This window comes from Tamandua tetradactyla, chromosome 3, assembly GCF_023851605.1.
Source record: "Tamandua tetradactyla isolate mTamTet1 chromosome 3, mTamTet1.pri, whole genome shotgun sequence".
Taxonomy (NCBI): Eukaryota; Metazoa; Chordata; class Mammalia; order Pilosa; family Myrmecophagidae; genus Tamandua; species Tamandua tetradactyla.
Window position 1 is genome coordinate 201,305,930 of NC_135329.1, and position 22,136 is coordinate 201,328,065.

The window sequence follows — 22,136 nt, forward strand, 5'->3', positions numbered from 1 at the left end:
CATCTTAAGTGAATCATCCTTGCACCTGATGTGAGGAGCAGAATTGGAGAGAATATAATCCATTCCCCATTCCCACAGGGAGGTAAGCTGTTTTAAGGAAACTGAACGATATCGAAGGTAGGGAAAATCACACCCAATGGAGTACAGTCCCATTACCCTAGAAAGAATAACAGAACAAAAATGCCATCTTGATTCATCAAAGGTTTGGATAACACAATAACATAATTTTCTAAATTGATTTTTTCAACAAAGGACAGTACTTTACATGACCTGCTTGTCAATGTATGGGTTTTTTTTTTAATGTAATGAATATTTTTATTTTTCTGATTATAAGCAACTTGTCTGTTAAGATAAAAGATTTATTTACAAAAGGATATAGGTATTGGCCAATTAATTAGGTGAAAACCAAGAAGTTCCAAAGTGATGATTATCACAGATACTTAGTGTGTAGATGGAAGACTGTTAAATGGGTAATTTATGAAGTGTTACACGTTTTCATGCACAGTCAAATTGAATCTTATTTCCTTTTAAAGTGATTACTTACCATATAGTACATTTTAAGGCTTGCATTTGAAAAATATAACATCAGAAAAAACTGAACATGTCAAACACTTGAATTTTATTTAAAAATGTGTGGAACAGCAAATATATAAAAGGCACACTAAACTCCTAAACACAGATGAACTGGCATCCAGTAGGCAATCCATGAAGAGTGATGATCCATATTATTTCTCATAAATAATGAGACACAGAAACAGATGTTGCAATACTTTTATTGTCAGTTTTCTCATTTTTTATTAATTTCCATGGCTTTCTTAGTCTTCTTTTTACAGATGCTAATTAAGCAGAGGTTTGCCTTGCACATCAATTTTTAATATTTACTCCTCACTGTTAAATGAAACCTGCAGCAGGAAGCTTCTACAGTTAAAAGCAGTCTTCACCCACTTCCATCTGAAATCAATAGAGGGCTTCGAGAGACTTAGAAGTAGCTGACATTTAAGGAGACCAGCTCATAGTCCATGTTGGTATAAAATGTGTATAAATGTATAAAATGAGGGAGACTTGGGTTCTCCCTTCCTCCCCCCTCCCTTCCTTCCTTCTCTTCTTCCTTCCTTGAAAAATCTTAACATTTTTCAAATAGAGAAGATTGAGGAAGAAATTGTTGGTACAAAAATATAATAATGGACATTGCACCTTCTCATAGAAGATCTGGAAGTCCAAATCATTGTTGTTAAAAAGATATAGACAGGAAAGAAGACAGGCATTTTTAGGATTGAGCATTTTAGAAAGGTGTCCTCTTTCCCATTCTCTCTTTCTTCCACCATGCACCCTTTTGGCCCTCCTGGCCCTTGTTTCCACTTCTGCTTAGGTCCTGCAGCCTCAAAGCCTGGGTACCTTGGTGCCTGCTTCAATGACCTGAGTCTGGAGGTTCTCTGGGAAGGGGTCCTTTCTGTTTTAGACTGAATCTGAGCCTCAGTCTGAAGAATCTTGTTTTGCAAATACTGTTTCCTCTTCTTTCTCCTCCTCCTGTTTTTTTTTTCTTTTTTCCTATTCTCTTCCTCTTCAATGGATATTATAACTCTCTACAGCTATTTCAGTTTGTGAAAGCTTCCAAATGCAATATACCAGAAATGGGTTGTTTTCTTAATGGGGATTTATTAGGTTACAAATTCAGAGTTCTGAGGCCATGAAAATGCCCAAATTAAGGCCTCAGGAGGAAAATACCTCTCTGAAGAAAGGCTGCTGGCATCTGGGGTTCCTCTGTCACATGGGAAGGCACATGGTGACATCTGCTGGTCCTTCTCTCCAGGTTCTGGTTTCAAAATGGCTCTCTCAGCTCCTGTGGGTCCTTCTTGCTTCTCCCAGGGTGTTTTTCTCTAAATTCTCTGGCCTTTTACTATCTTCTGTCCTCTTCACAAAACTCCAGTGAAGGATTAAGATCCACCTTGAATGGGCTGAGTCACATATCAATTGAAATGGCTTAATTAAAAGATCACACCCACAATAGGTCTGCACCCACAGAAATGGATAAAAAGAACATGGTCTTTTGTAGGGTGCATAAATACAGCAGCCTTATTCATCATGCAGGTTGATTTTGTCTCCAGGAAGTTTGTTACCAGATAATTCATGAAACAAGATACCACAATAATAAAAAGTATTAGTAACACCAGAAATAAGGTATAACCTCTAACAAAGTCTATGTTTGGTTTTTTGTAGTTGTGTTTGTTATTTAATTCACACAAAAAATAAAGAGCTCTATAACTTCGGCACTTTGTGATTAAATAGTTCATATATGAATTTTGTATGTCCATCTATGTGAAAAAGTGTGGAGAACAAATGACAAGAGTTGAGATAAGGCGAAAAGGAAGTGGAAATAAAAAGCAAAAAAAGAAAAAGAATGAGGTGGAGATGATATTCGACATAAAATTTCTAAGAGAAGAAATCTTGCCTGTTGCCTTGTTTGGCTCCAAGGAGAACAAGTAGAGAGTAGTTTTGGTGACACCCTACTCTCTTCTTTTTGACGGTGAGTTATTGGGCATTAGAAATAGAAGGAGTCATGTTTAACTTCTTCATATTATAGACAATGCTGGAAGGAAAACATAATTTATGTAGAGGCACAATCTGAATGTGTCCCAGATCTCCCAAATGCTCTCTAAATATTCAAAATATTCTAATTTATGAATATTCTTCTGTTGTTTTTACCTATAGCTTTACTTGATCTTCTTGAGTAATTACATGTAAAATGTCATTTTGGGGAAAAAATTCAGATGTGGCTAGTTGGAGACTCTCCAGGCTTTTTTTTTTTTTCCTCTTCGAACTTATGTGTTTATTTTTACCCCAGGAATACTCTGACAAATTCTAGATTGGCCAACAATAATTCACAGCCATCTATCCTCATTCTCTAACAGTATTTATCTATAGAATCAGTGAATTAAAATAAGTGAGAAATAAAGTACTGTGTACATTCAATTCTGTAGTCATCCAGTTATTCCTAAAAGGGTTACTATCCCTGCCTTGGTTTTCTTATGAAATTTTAATAGCTGTGATTTCTTTGCCACAAAATATGGCTATTAGTAACACCAAGTTTTGCATTTACTTTGATAGAAATTAAATATTCTTATTAACCTTTGTAACGAGGGAATTATTCTTAGCATTTAGCGTTTGCTTTAGAAACATTTGTGATTGTATTTTCAGAATTGTATCTTTTGGGAAGAATGGAAATGATATTTTTCTTCCAGTGCATTAATATTTTTAGTGCCTTAATGCTCTGTTTCTTTTAGAGAAGACTGAAGCATTTTTCCATCTGCCTGTTAAAATGATTTGAGTCTTAATTAAAGTTAATTGCACCTGTGCATGTATTCCACTACCCACACACCTCCCACCTACTAGTGGAAAAGCTTGTCTTCCCTACAAAAATTAAAAGAGGTAACTATGACCTGTTTGAAAAAAAAAACAGTTTAGGCATAAAAGACTGACAACACTGAGGAGTATTAAGTATGATGCTTTTGGCTATCTCAGATCTACGGCTTTTTATCTTCAAATGATTGTTTGCTAGTTGATGTAAAAAGTTGGTTATCTTTCTTAAATGCCATATAAGTGAAAGTTTCCCTTTCACTTATATGGCATTATATATAGCAGCCTAGCAGAGGAAGCCAAGTAAAAATAAAAAGTTCAACAGCAAATTCTCACCTACCTGTTCACTGTTTGCTTGTGTGAGTTCTTGATTCTGCCAACCCAATCTTTCTAATTTATGAAGATGGGAAATAATCACAGCACAAATAAATGAATAATGGAGATCATCTTAAAACTTGGTGTAGGGCTGGCCACAGTGGCTCAGCAGGCAGAGTTCTCACCTGCCATGTCAGAGACCTGGGTTCAATTTCCAGTACCTGCCCATGTGAAAAAAATGCAAAAAACTTGGCATAGTCAATCATTTTTCCTTTCAACCTATACATTTTTTCAAGGAATTCTAGTAAATATAAAATAGATTACCTCCTATTTCTTTTTACTCTTTATTTTTCTTGAGGAAATAAAAAGGATAATTAAAATGCTTTCAGTTAAAAATTGGGGGATCTCAACAAATAAAGGACCTAGCTAGCTATATACTGATAGACAGTATATTTTTATACTATTTTATATGTTGTATACTTGGTTCTGAACCCTGACTTTATTTTAGAAACGCTTGGGGAGGTTTTAAAAATGACCAATGTGAAGACCCTACTCTCAGTGATTCTAATTGAATTGTGGCCTGGTCATGGATAGTTTTGAAAGCTCCCCAAGTGTTTCTAATATGCAGTTACCAGTAGAATCCTAAACTTGAAGATCCTTGAGTCTAGATGCCTCATTTACAGATAAGCAAATGAAAGCCCAGAGGGGAAAAGTGATTTGCCCAAGGCCTCACAGTTAATTAGGGGCTTAGTCTGAACTGGTACCCAGGGTCTTGTAACTCCAAAGACAATTCTGTTTGCACTGCACGATGCTGTGGCTGGGACCTCTCAGATCACATTTTTCAGAGGTATGGGCCCTCAGCACTTGGTTTCCAAATTGCTGGCATGGATTCATGCACTACATTATGAGCACAAATTTTATTGCCTCCAACAACATCTAGGCCATTTGTATAAAAATGTGGCAATAACCCATGCAATAGGAACTTTGATTTTTATCCCAAATGCCTAATAGCAATTTCCTATACACATTAACTCGGTCTTGGGGATACATAAAATTTTTCTACATTATGAAAAGTCTTTCCAATCTATAAAATATCTATTATCAGAGTATTACTTTGATCTTTCTAGTTACTCTCTTTTCTACCATTGTTCACTGATACTGTCACTTAAAAAAAATTGGTGGAACTGATGTTGGAGGCATCAACAGGTAAAATTCAGGCCGTATGTTTTTTTCCTTATAGGAGACAAAGTTAATTTGCATTCACTGCATCCAATAGCTAATTGATATCCCCTTGGCCTCAGTAAGTAGGGGTTTCTCTCATTAAGCTTGAATATCTCATGAAAGGGCAACTGAAATCATAGCATGTTTTCATTATTCTGTTCATACCATTGTCACTTTTCCTCAGGCTGGGCAGTACGCCTGCATCCTGGTTGTGTGAGAGTCGATGCCATTGGTCTCAACTAAGGGTATTCTACATGTAATGACACCCCTCTTCTCTCTTAGAAGAGGTATCATTAATTAGTTGGAACATTTCCTTACAGCAGACCAAGTTTGTAGTTTAAAAACATTTAATTTCAGTAGAGGGACACTTTAATCGAATATCACTTCTGTAATGTTTTTAGGCTCACCTAAGTCCCCTTTCATTTTATACTAAGAGAATGAAGTACACAACTTTGTTTTGTCCCTTTAGTGGTATTTTTGTTTGTTTTATTTGTTTCTTCATAGACTTTCAGGCCCGGAAGGCATTTTAGAGGTGCTCTGGTCCACGTTTCTTGTTTGAGAGATGAGTACACAGAAGCAAAGGAAGTAAGAAAAGCTATACTATCACATATGCTGGCAGAACCATCACAGGGTCATATTTTCCAAGCAATCAATCCAGGGATCCTTGACCTATTCCAGTTTCTTTTTGGCTTTACTGTAACTGTGGCAGTGGGGAGGGAGATACAACTCTAAGTCATATATACATGAGTCCCTGTGAGCCTTTTTCTTCAGAAGAATTCTTTTCTCAATTTTTAGTCTATGTTAATTTGCTGCCTGTGTTCTACTTATGAATACCCCTCATGCAGGTCTTCTGCAACTGTTTGCATGTGATTTTGGAATTTGCCAAGAAATACAGAAACTTTAAAACATCCTAAGCCAAAGGCAGTGCCGAACTTAGTTTGTATAGGATTTCACAACCCTAAAACATTATTTGTTAAGTATTTTAGAATTTTGTCTCTTTAGGAGATTTACATCAAGTTGATTTTATATCAACTGTGTGAAGGCTTAGATTTGGATAGAGTTAATGAACCTCAGTACTGTCAGGTTTTAAATGGAAAAGAGAAGGACCAAAAGCGCAGCATTGCTGTGACAGGAACCTCCAAGAACTGTGGGCATAAATATTTAATGTGGTAAATTATAGGGAGACATTTGCATTTTGATGCACTATTTTGAAGTAAAAAGGATTGTTGAACAATAAGGACAATTTCTGTAATTATGTTCCATTTTTAATATGCAGAGAATTGACTCTGGGTTCAGTGTAATTATTTAATGAATTCTCAATATAACCTTGTCTGGTATTTCTCTCACTAAATCTTGACATCAGATTAAAACCAGACAATTAGGTTGGTTAATAAAAAATGATTATCTTGTCATTGAACAGCTGATAGTTTTTGAATTCCAAATAATGTTCCCCATCTGTTAAATAGCCAGAAGTAAATCTTCATTAGCTGCAAACACTAAAAATTGTTTTTTTAAAAGGTACACCATTGAATGCTATATATTTTTGCATCTTTACATCTTTATCAATGCATCACATTGAAAAAGAAGCTTTAAAAGGCAAGAAAGTTGCAGTGCTAAGGAGCTGATGCCTGGAGTTCTCTGAATTTCTTGTGCCTAGAGATAAGATGAACTTGATCTGGGAAGCCTTCTCCCATACTCCACGTCTTCCCCTCCTGTGCTTCCTGCACACCTCCCTCTAGTGAGTCCTTCTTTAACCCTAATAAGTGAATCTTTCTGTAACACTGCTCCTCAAAACCCTTTAAAATAGAAATGAACTCTGCAGCCTGACATTAGAGAGCCTCCTTAATTTGTTTCTTCGTTATTATGTAATTTCAGGTCTTATTCTTTCCTAGTATAAAGTCTTCCTTCCAGACAGGCTGAACTAATTACAGACTCCTGAACTGTTCCTCTTCATCCTTCTTTCGGAATATTTGCTTGTGCTATTTTGTCAGGCTAGAAGTCTCTGGCTTTTGACTGCTATTCACCTGCTTTCTAGGTGTGTGTGTCTTGTTCCTCCAGTCAGGCTGTGACTTTGCAGAAAGAAAGATTTGTCTTGCAGTGCTTTTGTATTGCTCTTACCAAGACACAATACTCTATGTGTGAATAAATGTGATCAGAGAGGGGAAGATGCTATCACAGTTGTGGTCTCTTCCCTTAATGTAGAATAAAAGGTTATCCTATATTAAAGTCCTGTTCCTGCACTGACCTCTCCTTATATCTTTGCTTTTTATTCCTTCTGCCATTGGGCCATTGTAGTCACACTGGACCAGATAGCTATTACAATCCACTCTACAGATTGCTATTGATAACTTCTTAATATGTTCTTGCTCATATCCTTTCATAGACACCCAAAGCTTTCAGGATAAACTATATGTGTTACCTCAGAACAATCTATACATGCACTCCTCTATAAATATAGTGTATTTATCTATATTTATACAAACCTACTATATTGTAAGGTATAAGTTCAGAAAACATCTGGTATAATTTTAGATATTTGTTGCTATGAACATTAGAGGAATTACATATACTTGCTGTCTGAATGAACAAACCAAGAATAAATGGATCAAGAGAATAAATTACAGACAACCAAAGTCCCAGTTTATGCCACTCATACTCACCTTATTAGGCCCAACTCAACTGTTTGGCCCAAGGTGTAAATGAAGTCCCAACCTTTTGTCTTCTTTACCCTCTCCCTAAAATAGTTGCCCCTTGGTCATCTCTTAGGTCTAAAAGGGTACATACCAATTTCAGGATCAGCTTTTGGAAGGACCGGCCCAAAGAAAGAGGATAGCTAAAGAACTGGAAGCCAACTTAAAACCATTAATGTAGGGAATTCTGGGATCCCAGGTACATAGAGAAGTCAAGGAAGGAGGATGTGGTCTCCAGGTGGGCAGAGGCCTTTGGCCCTATGGACTCTTATGGAGAAAGGGAGAAGAATATCTAAAGTGCAGTGCCCAGGGCAGGGGCCAAGGTTGCCCAGGTGTAAGGGAGGTGCTGTTCTTATTTAACTGTCTCAAATAAATGATGTGAAACTCAGTGGGTGCAAGGGTAGGTCAGTGACAGAATTCTTGCCTGTTGTGTGGAAGACCCAAGTTTGATTCCCAGCCCATGCACTTCCCCCCCTCAAAAAAATTTTTCAACAAATTTTTGCTGCAATAACAGGATATTCATATGGAAAAATAATGAAATGTGACCCACACAATACAGCATACAAAAAAAAAAAGATGTGAAACTCGATATTAAAGTGTAAATTGCATCATACTATTTGGTCCTTAAAAGTGATTGAATGTTGAATGATACCTGCATTTACAAATGAAGAAATGGTAGTCTAGAAAAAGACCTCAGTAAAATAGAGTCAGGCAAATTGGTATTGGCATCTCTGCTTTTTTGTCCATCAATTGGTTGGTTCTGGATAAGCCATATAACTCCTTTGTATATTGGTTTCTTCAATAGTAACATGAGGATTATGTAATCAAATAATAGTCACCCAACAAATTATCTTCCATTCATCCCTTCAAAATTTTTCTTAACCCAAATAAAATCTAGTTAGTAGCAGAATTGGTAATAGTAAGTAGAAGTTCACTTTACTTGGCAGTTCCAGTTACACATCAGAGTTTAACTTTTTTTACTTCAAAACTGTTATGATGTAGAATGAGATGGAGAGTCTGAATTCCAGCCTCATCTGCCAGCAGCAGGCCGTGTGAGCAGCACCTCCACCCCCACCCCCGACTAATCGCAGTTTTCAAAGTGCATTCTGTAGAACACTAGATCCCTTGAGATTGTATTTAGAAAAGAGAAAAAACTTCCCCAGAGAATAAGTTCAAGGAGCTCTGCAGATGCATGAGGAATGTAGGAACCCAAAGATACAAAAGTCACTAAAGACTGAGAAAGTCTTAAGCTAACAGGCGTGGTTAATTGTATTTAACCCAGCATTTTCCAAGTTTAGTTGACTATGGAACAATTTTGTTAATAATACCAATTTCTCATTAACCTTTATAGGTATTTTAGGCCATGTAGAATTTGCCTTTTAATCTATACAGAAACCTTAGTACATGAACTTAATTAAAAAACTTTAATACATGAGATTTCAGCAACCTGTTTGGATTATGGGTTGCAAACAGAGGATGTTGGGCAAAAGCTAACTTTTGACAATGAGTCGTAGATGGAAATGAAATATAGATTGAGGGGGGAGGATTATAGTATTCCATATGAAATGTCTGGAAAAACACACCGAAGTCCCTCTTTCCCACGATATTTCTCTCCTTGGGCTGTATCACCGACGGAGGTGTACCTGTAAGACTAGGGCCTCTGTCCCTTCTCTATGTTGCATCCAGGGTGATGTTTTCCAGTTCTAATTGCTGTTTTATTTATCCCTAATAAAGCATTCAATAACTTCTCTTTGCTCTTTGAATGTGCTATGAAATATTTTCCACCAGGAAGCCCTGCATACCTGACCCAATCTCTCCATCCTCGCTCAGTCACTTTCTTCTTCCAGTCTCCATTTCAGCTACCTGGGCCTTCTTTCCTTCTTCCAACTTGCCATGCTCCTTGTACAAACTGTTCCCTCTTCCTACTAAACTTGACCAACCTACCTACCCCATCCCTGTTGTGATTCTTCAAATTACTGTTTAATCAAGATTTCTTGACCCTCCTCACTAGAAAAAAATCACCGTATTCAATCCTTTCATTGCACTCTATCCCCTCTCCTTGTTGCTTTTATCAGAGTTCTAACACTATCTTAGTTCATGTAATTTTCCTCCCTTACCATTAGATCATAAGTCCCTGAGGCCATGGTATGTATATATATATATAGGCATGGGCAAGCTCCAGGAATTGAACCCAGGTCTCTGGCTTGGCAGGTGAGAATTCTGCCACAGAGCCACTGTTGCCCTCTCGAGGCCATGGTATTTTAAGTTACCCTCCTATTCTCATGATTACAGTCTCTGGGATGCATGATGTCTAGACACATGGAGCAAAGACATATAGATTATGCCACTGATTGAGCATAATAAGGAAAAAACAAACTTATTTTCTTCACTTGCCTTCTTAAAATCAACCCAATAAGTATTTATTTCAGAGTTAAGCTGCTGAATCCAGTCTTAGAAAATGTACATTCTTTGTTTTTGGACTTGCTTTAATGTTATTGATCAGTGTTGCTCAGAAGCTATGGCTTGGATTGCACAGTGATTTTCAGGAGTACTGAACCAGTCTGCTCTTCATCTGAAAACTACTATGGGCTTCTTTAACACTGTTTGAGTTGTATATCATCTGTACCATCAGGACTGGCAACTGATTTCTCCCAAATCTTACTGGATTAGTTTTTATCTGTTTACAAAATCTTCAGGTTTCATAAAAAGAAAGTTTACTGTATGTGTGTGTCTCTGTGTGTGTATGTGTGTTTTTAACAAAACAAATAATCCTCTTTAAAAGAAACCAAACCAAAGAAAACAAAACAGTACAAAACTTGGCTGGTGAGGCTGTTCTGAAGGACTTGAGTTCAAATCCTGGTTGCTCCAATTCTCCACCATCTGATTGACCTTGATAAGTTTACCAAACACATGGGATACAGTGTCCCTTGGTGAGTTTACCTAATTAAGTGACCCTCAGTGTGTAAAGTTTCTAGGACAAATATTATTTATAAAGTTCCCTAGTTGCCATTCACCCATGGTAACTTCAATAGAAATACTGTTGCTGTTGTTTTAAAACAGTTTAGAACTGGTATTCCTGATATTCCATTAGCAACTGGGAAGCATTAGCTTTTCTTTAAACAGACAAAAAATAACATGGAAGGTATTATCTGTTTTTTTTTTAACCTGGACCACTATTTAGTTTAAAAGTCTCCCAATCAGGTGGCAAGAAAAATGTTGGATTCTGGGTTTGCCAATGATGCTAAACAAATTATTTATATTTTATAGAGCTCACTTTCTTCATTTATTTTAAAAAAAGTACTTATTAGTTTTGTAAAGGAAATCATTATTATTAGAACTAAGAGAGAAACATTACATGCTGGATTCTTGTACCATATTTGACGATTTAACTAATATATATGTATTCTTATATGTATATTATAAAACTATAAAACTATATATAACTATATATATATATATATATATATATATTTTACGGGCAGAAAAGTGAGAGAGAATTCAGATTATAAAGATTAATAAAGATTTTAATAACAGTTGTTGTTATGATCAACAACTCCAAAATCTCAGTGGTTAGATATAACAAGACTTACCTTTTGATTAGGTACGGTGACAAACAATTATGAGCTCACTGGAAGATGGACTATTTTTCTCGTAGTTATTGGGAAATTGATTGTTTCCATTTGGTGTCTCCGCCAGCCCTCAGTACTTCAAAAATATCTCAGCTGGCAGTAGAGGGAAGCGAGACAAGGATTTTGTGGAAATTTTATGAGCAAGCCTCTAGTTGGGGTACGTAACTTCTAATAGCTCAGTTATGTGACTCCGGCTAACCACAAGGAATGCTGGGAAGTCTGGTTTAACTGAGGCACAAGGAGCAGAGCCAGGGGGCTTCATCAGCATCTGGTTTCTCTCTTCTCCCAGGTCTTGGCTTCCTCAGTATGAGCAGAGAAGAAAATATGCATTTTATTCCTCCAACAAGTCTTAGTCTGAACTGCATTAATAGAATCTCTTGAGGAAAGTTTACTAAAATATGTCAGTACATGAGCTGGGTTTGATGACCTCAGTGAAGTTTTCTCAGGTAGAGACAATTTGGCTGCGTCTTGGCAATCCTCATGCAACTTGATAAAAAAATGAATAATTAAGCCAGCTGGAAGTTTGATTGAGAACCTTCAAGGACCAAATTTGATGTTCAAGATTCTAGTTATTATTCCAATCTATGAATAAGTGTTAGACCTCACAATCATGGAAAATGAACCCGAGTCTAAAACAGTATGTGAGTTACAGTGTGTTCTGGTGAGAGGTTTCTTTATCAAGCCTTTTATTACCTGTCATTTGTGTGACCTTGGGCAAGTTGCTTAAAGGCTCTGTGCTCAGTGTTTACATCTGTAAAAGTATTAGGATTCTTTGCATTTTTTTATCCTAATTAAATGTGCCTCATCCATTTTGAACCAGATTTTTTACCCTAAATGACTTCTTAACACAAACCAGGACTTTCTGATTTAGTTTAAAACCATGGAATCTCTAGATTTCTAAGCCACTGTTACTTTCTCTCTGTGTTTGAAGAGAACGCATTCCTTAGATGAAGGAATTGACATAACTGACCCCTAATGACAGAGTTCATACAAGAGAGAAGGAGTCATAAAAAAATGTTAAATTGCCCCTTGCCCCTGGTACCCTTCTGTTGCAGAGACAAAGGGCCTTTGCCCTCCTTTCCTTAGAGACTCGGAGGATGAAATAGTAGAAATGTAATGAGAGGCACGTGCCTTGACTTGCAGGTAAACTCTCTCTGGCTGTCTGGCTTTGTTCAGCTCCAGACAGCACATTTTTAAAAGGCACCACGATAAACTGTTAGTATCCAGGTCAGAATGACCAGGGTAAGTGAGAGTTCTAGATTTGTGTTCTGAAGAAAATGTGACCAAGAGGAGACAGATACCTCATTCTGGATTCTAAAAGGGCTTATTTAAAAATAGAAATAAACTGGTTCTAAGTTGCTCCGGAAACAGAACGACCAACAACCAACAAATTCCAGCTCTGTATAGAAGGGCTTTCTAACAGCTAAAGCTGTTAAAAATTGAGGTAAGCTTCCCCATGAGGTGGGAAACTCCCCCTCCCTAGAGTTATGCTACCAGAGGGAGGATGACCTGCTCAGCAATTACGTACACTCACACCTTGCTTTCAGTGACCTTTTGTAATCGGTAATTTCCAAGGTCTCTTTCAGCTTTAAAGTTTGATGACTGAATCTAATACACATCTAATAATGCAATTTATTTCAGTGACCCCCTTTAGCACTTCAGATCTGTTGTCTTTTTCTGTCTAATCTGCCTTGATCACCTTTCATTAATTCCATTGTTTAGGGGTTAGAATAGAATGGAGTGACTTTGATCTTGCTCATTATGCCAATGTGAAGGAACAATTCTGAAGCATTCTTTTTGTTCACAGGAAGCCCAAATGCTCATCAGCAACGGGAGTCTGAGTAGCTTTGGTGCCTAAACTGCCAGGCACAATTAAATCCCATATTTTATATCCTTCATCAGAGTGTGAAATTTCAAAATAATAGCAATTACAAACCACAACTATAAAAGCCTCTTATGTAAATCATCTGAATCATCTTAGATGTTCATAGAAGCAATCAACATTTAGCAAATTAATCTTCTTAAATATTGTGAAAAAGAACAGAATTTTATATTTCTCTAACATGGGGTTACTGGTCTTATTTCTTAAAATTGCTCATTTTTTTCTAGACAATTGGTTTCTATTTTCTCACCTTCCACCAGCAAGTCAATTAGAAAGGTTTGTAGTTTAACGAAATAATCATCATCATCTTAGCTACAGTAACTAATTCATGTTAGGCCAGTGAGGGTTATTGGTTTCTGCCATGGTCCATGTTCTGGGCAAAATTAGAGAGGTGGGAGGGGAGGCTACGAACCATGGTCCAAGATGGGGTTAGAGCCAGGAGTGAAATCCAGTGAAGTAACTGTCCTGGGTGAAGCTTGCAAGCATTTACTCATTCTCACTGAAGACAGTCTGAACACCAACGTGAAAGATGTTGTCTTTAGTCTTAAGAAGCTTTCTATCTGGTGGGAGAGCCAGACAAATAAATCAACAACTAGGAGTGATAAATGAGGACAGAAATAAGTGAGACATGGCACACAAGGCATGGCCTCTTCTGCCAGGACAGGAAGAGGTTAGATAAGCAGTAAACTAACTAGATGCAGACAGTTGTACTGTAATACCATGCTTATTTAGCTTGTAGAGATGTGGTAGGCCCTGCATCTGCATCTCATGGGCACTTCCAGCGCTGCCACGTCCATCACTACCAGCTACAGCCTAAGGGATTCAAAACTGTTGTGAGAGCAAAGACACGCTTATGGCACCTTGATTCAGAGAAACTTCAGCATTCAGAAAAAATTCGAATTTTTTTATTATCTTAGTGGCATAAGCCCTAGGCTCTCAAACCCTGTCCAGGTGCAGAACTACAGATGAGGGGTTTGTAGTCAACAGGGCAGGCTGACATTAGGCACTTATCTTACTGTAGCTGCCAAAGCAAAAGTACTTGGGGGTTACAGACTTCAAGGTCACTTTTCCAGGCAGTCCTAGGACAGTCCAGACCTGATCTTAACCCTTTACTCTCACCTTAAACTCAAACTAGAAAAAGGGCTCAGGGAAAACTTCCTGGAGTGATAACACCTGAAATAAATATTCCCAACCAAGAAGTTAACTAATTAAACAATCATTTTCTTTTTGGAGAAAGGTGTACCAAGCTTAAGGAACACAAATATAAAGGTCAGCAACCCATAAATCACAGAATTCAAACATCTGACTGGACTTAAATGTAGAGATGGTGCCAGAAATCAGTTCATGAAGGACCGAATATTCCAGCCTACAGCATTTGACCTTGATTCTAAAAGCCACAGGAGCCATTAGGATCACTCTAGAAGTAATGTGGAAAGTGGATTGAACAGGTCAGGTCATCATAGGAGACAAGCTGGGAGTTTGCAATAATACAAAGGAGAGAAGATGAAGACAAGAATCAGGGCAGTGACAGTGGTGATAGAGAAGCCAGGACAAGTCTTGTACAGTTCTATTTCTTCTCTGGGTCCTTATCACTGGCCCCATTTATTACTTGCAATTGTTCATTTGTCTGGTCTACTACCTTAAGGTTCTTAAGACTAAGGACTGCATCTTCACATTCACCCTCACCATATCAGAGCACTAGCATACTTGGAGACTACTAAGTTTTGTAGGAGACAACATGATTACCAAGAGTCTTCCTTGGGGACCTGTGTGGAAGGTAGTTTAAGTCACCTAAATGGACGCTAAGAGAAAAACATAGCAGTGTTATGTGCCAGGCATTGTACTAAGCATTTCAAAAGGATTCTCTCATTGATCTTCACAGACATATGAATAATAGCAGTTGTCATTGTCTCCATTTATAGATCTGGACATTGAGGTTCAAGGTGACTTTGACTAAAGTTATTAGTAAGTTGGTGGCATGGCAGAACTTTGAAATCACATTTTCCTGGCTCTGAAGATCATGATCTTTCCAGTTCAGAAAAGAACAGCTTTTATCATGTTGTGGTTCCCCAGACAACCATATGAAACGGCCCATTGGTGTTGTAGATATTTTTTTCTTTTCCTCTAGAACTGAAGAAGATTCTTTAGCTTGAGGGATATTTGTAACAGCCCTCTGTAGCATTTCTTAGTCAAGGAAGTGTATGTTGTTGTGGAAGAATGAAAAAAAAAGGAGCCTAGAAATATTCGTGTCTGATAGGGGCAGAGCTGAGGTCTAAAGCCATCAGACAGAAAGGAGTCAGTCTGTTCTAGGTGGCCCTGCGCCCAGGCCTGAAATGGAGAGAGAGGACTTGGGCAGAAGCCAGAGAGACAAATGCAGATCCAGAGGCAGGGTAAAGAGGCAGGAAATGGAGGAGAGTTGAGAAGAAACCTCAGAGCGAGGTGAAGTATGATCAGTCAGAATCACAGAGACGTGGAAGTGTTGCATCTGGTCCTTTATCCTTGTTTATCCTTCATGTATGACCTAAATAAATATTCTAAGTTTAGGATAATGGTATGCAAAACACACTGTCTGCAACACCAATATAATAATATGTGCATTTTCATAGCAAGATTTCAGTTCTAGGTCAGACTTCCGTGTGATACTCAGATTTAAAATCGATTGTTAACATTCACTCAGTCATTCATTCATTCAGTGAATAAAGGAAGAGCACACTATGTTCTTGGCACTTCTCTGCAGGCTGGGACTGTAACCATGAACACTGGAAGAACTCAGATTCCACATAAAAATTTACCACAGTAAAATTTACAGCAAGAAAGTTTATGTTAAAAAAATCAAGACTGTTTTCAATAAGCTGTAGGAAAAATCGTTGAATTATATGTATATAGATAAACACCTCCTTATTCCTCCAAATAGATTTCTTTTCATTTTCAATATCTTGAATGCATTTCCTAGCCTGTAAGTAACTTTCCATTAGTCTGTTTTCAACAGCTATTTTGAAGATTTTTGTATTTATTTTAATTAAAAAGCATATTTTGTAGGAGTTTATTCTTGAATAATTTTGCAGAACAGATTTTTTTCCTCAGTAAAATGTTCAGTGGTGCATTTATGATGTTCTTACAGACTTCCTAGCTTTGCCTTCTATGTAGGAGGCAGAAAGTTAGGCACAAGTCTGAGGAGTACAATTTCTTCAGTCCTTTTGTCCAAGTTTCTCTAAATATACCTGCCAAAATTCATGTAAGCCTAACCTCTGGGACTTGAAAACAAAGAAAGAAGAAAGGGAGAAAAAAAGACTTGTTTTCATTTCTGCAGCTGCATTAGCTTTTATTTGGTTGAGACCTAAATGACTCTCCGCTGGTACTTACATGTAGATAATTTGGATGAGAACACAGGCACGATGCTGGTGGAAATGCCTTGCCACACATCCTCAACCTTTCATATTTAAATATTGTCTGTACCTGCATGAACAATATTGGCCCTGATATTAAGTTTGAGCAGTTTTTCTCATATTAGTTCCAATTCCAGTGGGAAAGAACTGGTATGTGTCTGTGTGTGCGCCTGTGCATGGTAAGTAAGAAAAAAGACATTGGTAATTGCTTAATGGGGGTGATAGGAAAAATATGCAGAAGGAGATGATAAAGTGAATATCCCAATCATATATTTAAAATCTGCAAGAGAATATGGGGTGAAGTAAATATTTCTAGGTGCTCAGGTTGTGACGTTCAGAAGCCAGTGCTACATAAATAGCTTAGAAATAGCCTATGATGGTCTTTTTCTGATAACTGATATTATTCCATTTGATTCAGAGCACTAAAAAAGGAAGTGTTGGTTAAAATGTCTTGCTGTGATTGTTATGCTGGAATGTGTTAGTTTTAAAATATTTGACTCATATTTTGATTTTCAGTATAGCTGGGACTTAAACGTACGAGCCCATTTAAAGACCTGCAACTTTTCTGGGGCAGTTAGAAGACTACCCTCCTGAATGAAGGTCTATCCCATAGAGTGTTATTTGTGATGTGGATATATTCAATGGCATTGCAGTCTGTTTAGGTTTGCTAAAGCTGCTGGAATGCAATATACCAGGAATGGTTTGGCTTTTACAAAAGGGATTTATTAAGTTACAAGTTTACAGTTCTAAGGCCATAAAAGTGTCTAAATTAAGGCATCAAGAGGATACCTTCACTCAAGAAAGGCCGATCATGTCTGGGGTTTCTTTGTCAGTTGAGAAGGCACGTGACTGGCATCTCCTTGTCATTTGCTCCTGGGTTGTCTTGCTTTCAGTTTCTGATTCCAGTGGATTTCTATGTTGGCTCTCCAAGCATCTACAAGTGTCTGCATTGAGGCGTCTGCTCTCTGTGTTAGCTCTTTTAAGGACTCCAATAAACTAATTAAGATCCACCTTGAATGGGCAAGGCTACATCTCCATGGAAATAATCTAATTAATAGGTTCCATCCACAACAAATCTGCTCCCACAAGATTGGATTAAAGGAGCCTGGCTTTTCTGGGGTAAATAACAGTTTTAAACCAGCACAGCATCCTAGAAATGGAAGGGACTATGGCATTTATCTAGTCCAAATGCAGAAAGGTTAAATGAAATCACAAAGAACAAACAGCTAAAATTTGTTTGAATTAATACTTTTTATTTGTGTAACACTTTTTAGTTTTCAAAACATTTTAAAATACTGAATATTATTATATCCTTAAAATAAAATCCAGGAAGTTAGGCAGAGCTGGTATTATGCCCATTTGTAGTTGAGGAGAAACCAAGTTGTGCAGTTACATGGGTCATCAGCCAGGACTGAAAAGTGGGGCACCTTGATTCGTCACCCAGGGCTACTCATGACATTACAAACTGTTCTACCTTTACTCCACAGATTCAGATAATGAGGACCAAAAGTGTGAAATCTGTATTATCGCATTACTGAAAGTCGGTGATTATTTGAAACTAAATGTAAAGGAAACAAAATACAATTCTCTGAACCATTTCTGTGAATTTGCTACTATACTTTTTTTAAAAAATTGTTTTATTTGGATCAAGCTGTAAATCTGGTGAATTTTACAACTTGTTATTGTTAGGTAATCAGATTTAAAAAAAAAGTCATTAGCTCCATGTCACTTTAACACATTTGATTCTCTTATTTAATTAGGAAGGTGTATTTTCAACACACATCAGGATGCCTGAGGAGTTGAGAAAACTACTTAATTGTTTGATTGATTGATTGGCTGATTAAATACCAAATGCACCCAATTATAAACCAGAAAATATGCCAGTTCCTGGGGATCCAAAATAAGTGTGTGCTTGCTCACATAGACACACATTCATATATACACACATGCAATCTCTGCTTTCAAAGAACTTGGCCTTTTGTAGAAAGCAGATACATAAAAAGGTAATTATAAAATAATTTAGTGCACAGATTACTTGATGAGTTTCAAGTAACCCAACATGTGTAGTCATACAAGATGGAGATGCTTTAGAAGAAACTTAAATTGAGTAATTAGGGCTGAGTAGAGTTGGACCAACAAAAACAAAATACAGGGCACTCAAGGCAAAAGAAACAGTACATAGAAATCAGCATATATATTTTTTTTGTCAAGGAGGTAGGGGAGATAGGGTAGGGAGGAAGAAACTACAACCGATTTGTTCCTGTAATACAGTATTCAGGCAGGCATCTAGTTCAGACAAGGTTGAAGAGGAAGAAAGTGCAAGATAGAGGAGAATCTTGAGGGTCATAGTAAGGAGCTTAAACGTTATTTTGTGGGTATGGGAGCTCCTGGAGGATTTTTAGTTAGGGGTAAGTTGTGATCACATTTGCATTTTAAAAATAATTTTTACTGAGAAACCTACACACAGATAAAGTCCATACATAGTGTATAATCAGTGCTCACAATGTCATCACATAGTTGTGTATTCATCATCATGATCATTTTCAGAAATTAGCATCACACCAGAAAAAGAAATTAAAAAAACAAAAGCTCATACGTCCCATACCCCTTACCCCTCCTTCTCATTTACCACTATTATTTCAATCAGATTTACATTTTAGAGGATCATTTTGAAAGCTCTCTGGAGTTTGCACTTTGGGGAAATAAGGGCAGGGTCAAGGAGACAAGTTGCAGTAATTGAGGGAGATGTGTAGAGCTTGAACCAGAGCAGTGGAGATAGATGTAGTAGAAAGTGCAACAGAAATAAAGCCCCCAGAATCTGTTGAGTGATGGATTTGAGAGATACTAGTTAAAAAGAGAGTCAAGCTTCTAGCTTAGATGATGGCTAGACAGGAGAAACCATTGGTTTAGTAAGAAATGTTGTCAGTTCTGTATCTGAAATGTTAAATTTGTGTTATTGGGGAATCTAATGGTCACATCCAGCAGGGAGCTGAATAAATGAGTCTGAAGCTCAAGGAAATGGTCCAGGTTTCTGATAAAATATTTAGAAATCACTAACAATCCAGTGATTGCTAGTTAAATCCTGAAGAATGGAAAAGATCACAGAAAGAATACTGTATAAAATGAGAACATGGTCGAGGCTGTACTTTGGAACCAACCCACAATATGTATGTGCTGGGCAAAGGTAAAAAGTTATAAGTAATAAAGAAGTGGCATTAGAATTACAACACATCACAGAAAGCAGGCTGTCAGTGAAGAAAAGTCAATTAAAGATCTATATCTATCTATAAAAGAAAGTAATTGAAGTTGTCAAATGGGCTGAAAAAAATGACGTCTGGATTTGTCAACTAAAAATCACTAGGTAATCAGTTTTAGTAGAGTGATTGGGTTGAATGCATGTCACAGTAGGTAGAAGAGTAAATAAAAGATGAGAAAGTAAAGAGAGTGAGTGTAAAGTGCCCTTTAAGAGATATTCTTGAAGATGAGTGCAAGAGAAGAGAAGGAAGACTCAAGAGTCTTTTTTTTCCAAAGAGAAACCTGTATTGCTCAGAAATATTAACCTATGTACTGCAGAAAAAAATGTCCCATATAATATGTTTCCATCTTATAAATTTTGTGGTCTCAAACACATCTAACTTTTCGAAAATATATCAAAAGCATTTTAGAAGCCATTCTTGAATTTTAAAGGACTTTGGGAAGGATTTGATTTTTGTTTAATGGAGTGTGAATTCTGGTTGACCCGTAGAATCAACAGAGGAGCTGAAAGTACGAAGCCACAGCACGGAGCCACTACCAAAGTTGGACAGCAAAGAGAGAGGGCATCATGGAGCATCTTCCTCCAGAGAGCCTATCAAAGCTCAGGAATGGGATGGAACACCAGGGCCACCTGTGGTGACCAGTAGACTGGGAAGATCCTCTGTGAGCCCTACCTTATTAGCAGGAAACCACAGTTCAGGTAAGAGAGCCCATAATCTCACCATAATTCCTCATGTCTCCATAAACTGCTTTCATACAATTGTCAGAGGGCCACTACCACAAACATCTCTGTCTCTATTCATAGAGACTTCATAATAGCCCTTCACAAAAGTGCAAGAGAATGTAATCATATGTCACACCATTCCAGGGAACACTTTTCACATAGAAGATAGCAAATGGTGCTTTTCGGAGCTGTGCAATACAGTGGCTCTGATGACCTGAAAAGCTCTTTTACTAAATTTCTGAAAAAAAAAATCTAGCAGCCTTATTTTGATATTATACCTCCATTGCTTCTAAACAGATTTTAGTCAATTGGAAAAAAATGAACCAAAAGAACAACTTAGGATAAAAATGTCACAAAGATGACCTAAAGGCACTTGAGGGAGTACATAACAGCAGGCATCAGAAATGCTTGGCTGAGGAGTGTAACTGAGCATTGGGCATGGTATGGATTTTCCAGTTCTAAGCCAAGAGGGAGAAAAATTTAATACACCTTTAAACTTATTTAGTTGAAATTGAAATATGCAATGAAATTTTGATGGTTAATATAGATAAATATTATGAAACATCATTTTTTCAAAGCAGCATCTGTTTACTTTGTACTGATTAATCTCCTTGCTGGACACAGAGAGAGCTGTCAATTGAAGATTTCAAGGAGCTTCCTGTAACTTTCATGTGTCTATTCCTTGAGAGTTTTAGGCCTCTGAAGAAAAGACCAATCCTTTAATGTTCTTGTTCTTTTTCAACTCTGATAGTCATCTTAGAAAGCAATTTACATGATTTTAGTCTGTGGGCTCTCTTACAGACATGTACACAGTAAAATGGAACAGGGTGAATGATTTTATTTGGGCAGGGGATGCTCCTGGAAGATGAAAAGCAATACCTTCTCTACACATAAAATGCAGCCTAGGGTGGGCAACGCTGCCTCAGTGGTAGAGTTCTCACCTACCATGCTGGAGACCCATGCAAAAACAAAAAAGGTATAACGCAGCCTAAAGTTTTAATGTTGAAGCTGGGACCAGATAGCAAGTGTCCTGAAGGACCATGTGTATTAATTATAAATGATTCGGCTACAAAGTACCCATTAACAATAGTTATAGCAACAGTGGCCTTTGTTGACTCACATAGCACCAGCTGTGGAGGTTGACAGTTCCAGATATTTTTCACCTGCTCAGTAATGTCCTCAAGCACCCAAGAACTTTCAGTCTTTCTAACTCTCCTATTGTGCTACCCTTCATAAATTTTTTTTTCATGATCATGACCTGGTTATCACAGTTCCAGGCATTGTGCCTCAGCAGACTAAATGGTCAGACCTGGAAAACATGTTCTTTAGACAAGTCACTGGTTGAAGCACAAGGGAATTTTCAAGGGCTGATAGAAAGGCCTTCTTTCCCTTGAATCAGGAGGTGTCTGCCTTACACATGGATATGAAATCAATAAACAGGGAATGACATTGTGTAAACAATGGACAGTACCTCCCACATCATGGTTAGGTTTTTGAATATTATCTGGTAGATAATTTGTAGTCATTTAAATATTTTTAAGACAGGGATAATATAATTCAGTTTGTATCATGGACTATCCAATAAGAACTCCAAGGCTTGGGTAACTGGGAGGCCATTTATCAAGACGAAGATAGGCAGTATAAGATGTAGAGCACGGTTTAGGAGGGAAAGTCAGGGTT

The 22,136-nt window shown here is 37.4% G+C and overlaps 1 protein-coding gene across 1 annotated transcript in view; it reads left to right on the forward strand.

Moving 5' to 3' along the window:
- The window catches only part of NYAP2 (neuronal tyrosine-phosphorylated phosphoinositide-3-kinase adaptor 2), a 214,668-nt gene that overhangs the window by 123,922 nt on the left and 68,610 nt on the right, over nucleotides 1-22,136 (forward strand). Inside the window, exon 6 of the mRNA XM_077151801.1 lies at nucleotides 20,223-20,432. Within this exon, the coding sequence (XP_077007916.1) occupies nucleotides 20,223-20,432 (210 nt within the window). The remainder of the gene's footprint in view (nucleotides 1-20,222; nucleotides 20,433-22,136) is intronic.